General features: G+C 38.6%; 1 protein-coding gene across 2 annotated transcripts in view; it reads left to right on the top strand.

Annotated features, from left to right (window-relative positions):
• The window catches only part of LOC106874859 (uncharacterized protein F13E9.13, mitochondrial), a 121196-nt gene that overhangs the window by 107740 nt on the left and 5718 nt on the right, over positions 1–7738 (top strand). For both annotated transcript variants that reach the window (XM_014922756.2, XM_052967399.1), the window contains exon 5: positions 3438–3565. In XM_014922756.2, the coding sequence (XP_014778242.2) occupies positions 3438–3565 (128 nt within the window). The remainder of the gene's footprint in view (positions 1–3437; positions 3566–7738) is intronic.

The following is a 7738-nucleotide window of genomic DNA, read 5'->3' as shown; positions in this document are numbered from 1 at the left end:
TATATATATATATATATATGCAAACAAATCACAAATCCCTTCAGGTAGATGGCCTTGCTCAATTTGTAGAAATGTTGTAGTTAGAAACTCCATAAGATGTACCTGGTGTAAGCTATGGACACATAAGAGATACAGCAATATCAGAGTAAAGTTAACGGGGAAAATAGTTTTTGTGTGCGGAAGGTGCACATATATATATAACAAACTCTCTCATCGAAGACAATGTATGAGTGTTCAAGGAGAAGAGGATGGGGACATTGGTGATGGCATCAGGATCTTTGGTGACAATGCTGGTAATGATGATGATGATGATGATGAGGATAATGTTGATGATCCTATTTTGTTAGTTTGCTGTGTGTATGAAAACCAGCATGGTGTTGTTACTTTGATACTAAAAGCGTGGCAACACCAGGTATCTGTCTAACCTAGTGCTGCTCAACTGTTACTATTATATCAAAGTACCAACATCCTGGAGAATGTTATTTCTGTTGTGCTTTTATGTTTTAGTTGTTCGTGAGTAAACTTTTGGCACAAGAGATTATTATGTCATTACAAGAGTCTGCAAAATGATATAACCTTCATTTGCGAAAAAAACTACAACAATAATAACGATAAGGAGGAGGAGGAGGAGGAAAGAATTCCACAGGATTGAATGAAGTACTGTGGAGAAATAACAGAGATGAGATAATAAAAGGATGAGAGACAGTTGAATCAAAGAAGTAGATGTGATGTTAAGTAGCTAAGAAGTTCAAAGGGGCAAAGGCCACTGTATAAAAGGTAGAAGAGGAAGAAAAAAAATGATGCAGCATGCTTGTGGACAAGTGGCTGTAGTGTTTTGGCTAGTAAGTCTTTTGCTAATTAGCGGAAAGATCTTCATTTGGATGTAGTCCATTTAGGTTGTCGTGTCCTCTTTGGAGTATGTTTTCAAGGACACTGTTCAGTGAAGCAGTAGATGTCTTTTGTGAAGTGTCTAGGTCAGGTATGGGCAACCTTTGTAAGAAGCAGGTTGCATGAGACATGGCTTGTCATCAGGCAGGTCACATTACTAAAAAAAAAATTAGTGTACTTTTTCATTAGGCATGCCATTTATAAAGTTCTGCAGACTGCAGTTTGCCCATAACTGGTTTGGGTTGAATGTGGAAGATGCTTGTGTGGTACAGAATTTAAGAAAGTATGAAGGTGATATAATTTAAATAGGATTGCGTGATGGTGCATGTAACAGCAAGTAGGTCATAATGATGCAGAATGAAGGGCGTGGGAGACAATCAAATCTTGGGTTACATTGGTGTTGATCACAGAAAGAGCTTCATCTATAAAGTCTACAATGTTTTGAGGGTACTGTATTGGTGGGGAGAGGAGGCATATGGTTTAGTGGTTAGGGTATTGGACACATGATTGTAAAACTGTAGTTTCAATTCCTGGGCCAAGTGATGTGTTGTGTTCTTGAGCAAAACACTTCATTTCATGTTGCTCCAGTCCACTCAGCTGGTGAAAATGAGTAATCCTGCGATGAACTGGTGTTTCCATCCAAGGAAGGATATATACACCAAAGAAACGAGGAAACTGGCCCTATGCTCCTTAAGTAGTAAAGTGAATTAACCCTATAGGTAGAGAGAAGAGGAATGGTAGAGTGTGAATGTTGTGAAAGTGTCCCAGGTGGGGAGGTAAGGGAGAGAGTAAGAGAAAAAGGAGGAACTGTGTAGTGAGGGAAAGGAAAACTAGAAGGTACTCTTGAGGTGGAAAGATGGATAGTGAGAGAAAAAGCAAGAGGAAAGTGATGGGTGGTAATAGAGGTAGGTATCAGTGCTTTTTATTTGGTACCAGCACCAACAGGATCACCAAGTACCTTGCAAGACAAGAACCCCCCAGATGGGACAGGTGGGTAGTATTGAGAGGATGTGACTTTGTGCTAGCTGTTAGATTTAAGGTACAGAGGTGATGTAGAGACTTGGGCTGGGTGAATAGGCAGGATGAAGTGACTATAGCAATGATGGAGAGAAATATAGAAAAGGCTTGGGTGCAGGGGTTGCAATAAATATGTGAGGGCATTGAAGGTGATAGCAGGTAAATGAAGTGTTGATGATGGAGAGCTGCAGAGGGAGGAGAGAGTAGGTGCAGAAAGGAGGTGATTGGTGGAGACAGTAAGTGAAGGAAGAAAGGTAACTGGGAGTGGGGAGAAAAGTTAATGGAGAAAACCAGGGATGTAGTATGTGCCTATTCTTATTTTCTTATTGCCCACAAGGGGCTACACACAGAGGGGACAACCAAGGACAGACAAACGGATTATATCGACCCCAGTGCATAACTGGTACTTATTTAATCGACCCCGAAAGGATGAAAGGCAAAGTCGACCTCGGTGGAATTTGAACTCAGAATGTAGCGGCGGACGAAATACCGCTAAGCATTTCGCCTGGCGTGCTAACGTTTCTGCCAGCTCACCACTTAGTATGTGCCGATTCTGCCCTTAGGTGATAGAGGAAGTGATGGGTGTTGGAGGATGAAATGTAGGGGAAGAAGGTTAACAAAGCAGAAAGGATGGAGGTAAGCATTACCAAAGTGGTTTTAGGATATCTATTCAGCTGTAGCGGACAGGTCTTCTTGAGTACAGTTAGACATTAGATATCTCAGTCTTTTGTCATCTCCTTCTATAAGATGGAACATCTTGAGATCATCCTTCATTACTTCGTCCCATGTCTTCCTGGGTCTCCCTCTTCCACAAGTTCCATCCACTTTAAGAGAGCAGAACTTCTTTATGCAACTGTTCTCATCTATGCACATCACATGACCAAACTAGCACACACTGTGAAGAGTGTGTGGTATTTACTTAACTGAGATGTTATCTAATGTCTAGTTACTTAACACCCAGTGCAAAACTGATTGGTAGTGATATTAGCTGAAATGGATCAGTAATACTGAATATGTTGATTAGAGCGTGGCTGTTGCCAGTACCGTGTGACTGGCCCTCGTGCGGGTGGCACGTAAAAGCACCCACTACACTCTCTGAGTGGTTGGCGTTAGGAAGGGCATCCAGCTGTAGAAACTCTGCCAGATCAGATTGGAGCCTGGTGCAGCCTTCTTGCTTACCAGTCCTCAGTCAAATCGTCCAACTCATGCTAGCATGGAAAGAGAATGTTAAACGATGATGGTGATGATGATGAAGTATGTATGTACTTATCATCATCATCACCATCATCATCATCATTTAATGATCAAATAGTTATAGCAGATTGGATTCTACTAATAGCAACTGAATACTGGGTAATGCATCAAATACATGTTTTTTTTTGTTTTTTTTTTAATATCCCTGTTTTTTATTTAGATTTAATGCTAATATATCCCTGAAATTTTGTTCTCTTCCCTCTAAAAATTTCGTTTATACTATCCAATAAATTAAAAGAATTTTTTTTTCTTTACAAAATTAAAATTTCAAAATCTAGCTCTCATAGCATTACTGAAGACATTGACATAGTTGAAACTGCCAAGGCTGCAGAATTCTTCTTAAGTGATGGAGTAATTCTGACTGGAACAGCCACAGGTTCACCTGCAGATCAATCTGAACTGGAAGGTAAGCTTCTGTCTCTTTTTCTTTATCTTTTATCCTTAATCTTTTACTTGTTCTAGTCATTGGACTGTTGTCACACCGGGGCACCACCTTGATAGGTTTTACTCAAATGAATTGACCCCAGTAATAATTTTTTTATTAGGCTGTATTATGTCAAACTGCCAAGTTACTGGGATGTAAACAAACCAACACCAACTGTCAAGTGGTGGTGCACAAACAGCAAGACACACACACAGCTACATACATACATACAGGTCCAAATAACCTACCCATTTTATGCTCAAACTGGCCATGCCCAACTTCTCACATTTACCCTACAATGTTATTGTAAAATTAAACAATCACATCATCAAAATCTCAATGCTATGAGATAAAGTAGGATTAATTCAAAGCAATGTGAATAAATATGCATTACATTTGGCAGAGTAATCTGAATGCTAAAGGTTTAAAGAATCTGGCTAACTAAAGGGAAATGAAATATGTTTTATAAGCAAGATAAGCAAAAGTAATCTGAATGAATAATAGCATTCAGACTAGAGTAACAAGAACAAGCAGCTAGGAATCAGAAAGAAGCTTCTTGTTGTTAACAAGGAAGAAAGCTAATATGAAAGAAAAGATGGTGAGTGGGTGGACATTGAAAATCAAGAACAAAATGCTCACATAGCCAGAAGAAGGTAGCCTGAGTTGTAATCATCTAAAAATAACAATGAAAATAAAGCACTTAGTGATTAAAAAAAAAAAAAAAGAATAAAAGAGTGACTAATGATAAGGCTTGAGTTAAAAGTAACAAAATTTTGTAGAACCATCCAACCATTGCTAGCATGGAGAATGGATTTCAAAGAAAGAAAAATGGATGATGTAAGGAAAGAAAGAAATTAATTATGATAACAACAACTACAATAACTGTTGCTAATTTAGGCAGAAAGTTAGCATTTCAAGGGGAGGGGTTAGTTGATAACATCCCCCATCCCTCACCCCTGTCCTGCTGTACTTTTACTTTATATAATTGGCTGATCGCTGGATTCATTTTCCATGTGACAACAGCTGTCCAACATAACTCAGACGTCACATGGATACATGTAGTATGGTTTTGTTGCTCCGTGTGCATCTTGAGCAGCCCTGCAGCTCTACTGATTTAGGAAGGATTTCTGAAAGTTATCCATAGTATACCTGACCTAAATGTTCTCCTGAAGAGTCTCCAGCAAGTTCATCCTTGTTGACACCTAGAGTTTCCTTAAGGGCGTCCAATTGTAGAAACCTAGCCAAAACAGACTATGGAACTTGGTGCAGCTCCTGGCCTTGCCAGCTCCGGTCAAACTGTTCAGCCTATGCCAGCATGGAAAGTGGACATTAAATGATGATGATGATGACAACGATGACATCATATTCTTACACCCTGCCGGCCCTTTAGTATATTGTTGAAGTGAGACTTCCAGTGACTGTATGTCTTGATTGGTAAAGGATGGTGACCTTCCAGATGTCAAGCACCCAATCTTGGTCTTTTCTTGAGTCTTGACTTATCAAAGAAATGAACGATGGAATTGCATGCCATACCTGGGAGATCACATCTGTACACTATCCAGGAATTTATGTGAGTGGTACAACTTCGGTCTAACACTCTGCATCAGCAGCCACAGCATGTCAAACCCACCTCTCAAGGGTCACTAGTACAGATGGCAACATCTGACCAATAAAACACTTCCATTTCACAGGAAGAGTGAAAGACACTCCAATTTAGTCTGACCTCAATGGAAATTGAACTCAGAATGGGAAGGTGGATGAAATGCCACTAAGAATTTTGCCTGGTGTGCTAACGATTCTACCAGCTCACAACCTTTATAAATGATAATAATCCTTTCTAGTATAGGCACAAGGCCTGAAATTTGGGGGAGTGGAACTAGTAAATTATGTCAGCGCCAGTGAAACACTGGTACTTTATTTATCAACTCTGAAAGGATGAAAGGCAAAGTTGATCTTGGCAGAATTTGAACTCAGGACATGAAGTGTGCTAACGATTCTGCCAACTTGCTATCTTAATAATAATAATAATAACAACAACAATAAATACCCTGATGCAGTACCAGGCAATGGCTTTCATGGCTTCTCTCTTAACTGATTGGAAGTGTTATCATGTGCATTGTTTTGTCTTGGTATAACAGATGGGCTACAGCAAATATTCTGCTCAATACCACAGATTTGCTTGTCAGTTGTTTGACCTTAACTAGCTGAGCATGTCCCTTAGTGGCTGACGATATGTGCATCTCTGATCATGAGCAGAAGTAGTGGGTGAGCATCATAGCCATGTGTTGAGAGGAATTCTTTCGGATTTGGATAATTTACCTTTGGAAACATGGGTGTTTCGTTCAACATCCTTAAACAACCCTTATTCAGGGACCTTTTGAGCAGGGTGGGCTACCTGAAGAAAATTCTAACTGGGCCCCACCTGCAAGGTCATGTGCTGTTTATGTTGATATGAGATCACCATGTCGTGCACATATGGTTGTGATGCATGTGCCTGGTGTACCCTTATCAGATGGGTAGTCATGATAGGTATACTGGGCTTTGTATATTTTACCCCAGTGTCACTTTGACAGCATTCACTGCTCTCTCACTCAGTAATAATAACAACAGCAGCAACAATAATTTGTAATCCAAACTAAGTAGAAAAAAAGCAGGATGCAGCTTATATTTAATTTGTTAACTGGCATATTACATTCCTTTTTTTAAATTTTTCTTTTTCCTTCTCCAAAAAATAGGTTAGAAATTTATATTTGTGGGTGGTGAGTCCCTATCAAGTTTTGCTTGATCAAACATTGAAGTTGGAATGATAAATATCAAATGTTTTCAGACTCTATTGAGTTGCTGTGTGGCTTCTAAGCATGTGCACATACTTGTGTGGGTGGAGAGCTTACCAGATTGAAAAAAAAAAAAAAATAGCCACGAAGTGAGAAAGTTACCTGAACTAGGCTGTTAAATAAAAATGTATGTATAATTCAGTGAACATTTATTTGTTTCACTGTTCAAACAGTCAAGAATCCTACTCAAATTTCTCAACACACTTATGTTTCAGATCAGTGCATTCCCTCCTTAAAGTTGTAACTAAACTATGCACTATTGTTACAAATAGTGAATGAGTAAGTCCTGAAATATCATTGGTGGGTGTGTGGGTGATGAAGTGGGCAGGGCGGTTGTTAGAAAAGACAGTAAAGTGACTAAGCAAGCTAGGGAAATAGTGTTTTGGATGATAAAAATGAGGGAAGAGAATAGTCATTTAAATATTTATTTATTTATTTACTTATTATCCTCGAGTTTGTTTTGTTTTGTGTTTTAGCACATAGATACATTTTGCAGTTATAATCTTTTTAGATACTTTTCAGGAAATTGAATTTAAAAAAAATTTTTTTTTAAACCTATAGAAAAGGTACCAAGAATACTTTAGGAACTGAAATTTGATATCTCTTCTGCATTCACTAGACATATCAGTCTTTAATACTGAAGTACCTGAAGAAGTTCTTTTGAGAACTGTCTGTGTACAAAATAAATGATGATAACAACTTTTCCCCATAGAATATTTTTTTTTCAAGTCATTTCACATCCCTTTGGAATTTAAAACTGGAATAGGTTGTCATAGCATTAAACCACAAATCTTTTCTCTACTGTGTGAGAACCATCTGTGAGATAATATACTGTGTAAGAATTTTGATGTATCTATTTACAAATATCCAAACATCTACAGTTGTACAAATACAAGTAATTGGTTAATGAAGCTCTTGTAATGTATATCTGTACATTTTGTTATAGAGATTCTTGTTTCATAGGGTCTCTTGTTACATGTGCTCCCTCACTTACACACACACACACTCTCTCTCTCTTTCTCTCTCTCTCTCTCTCTCTCTCTCTCTCTCTATCTATCTATCTATCTATCTATCTATCTATCTATCTAAATATTGTCACGCCTCCTTCCTTTAAACGGGAAGGAAGAGCTGTATTTATCGTACTTGTGGCTATGGCCAAAGAATGCATCTGGTGGACGCGTCTGAAAGGATTAGAGACAAATACTTTCCTCTCTGGTCAATCTCTCATCAACTTTTTCAAGTATCACTTGAAAAGGAAGGTGAGAGTAGAGAGGCAAGTGTTGTCTAGCAAATGTTTCGAAAAAAGATGGATACATGTAGC

This window comes from Octopus bimaculoides, chromosome 4, assembly GCF_001194135.2.
Source record: "Octopus bimaculoides isolate UCB-OBI-ISO-001 chromosome 4, ASM119413v2, whole genome shotgun sequence".
In the NCBI taxonomy this organism is placed as follows: Eukaryota; Metazoa; Mollusca; class Cephalopoda; order Octopoda; family Octopodidae; genus Octopus; species Octopus bimaculoides.
The sequence above is the reverse complement of the archived record's forward strand: the minus strand, read 5'-3'. Positions and strand labels throughout refer to the sequence as shown.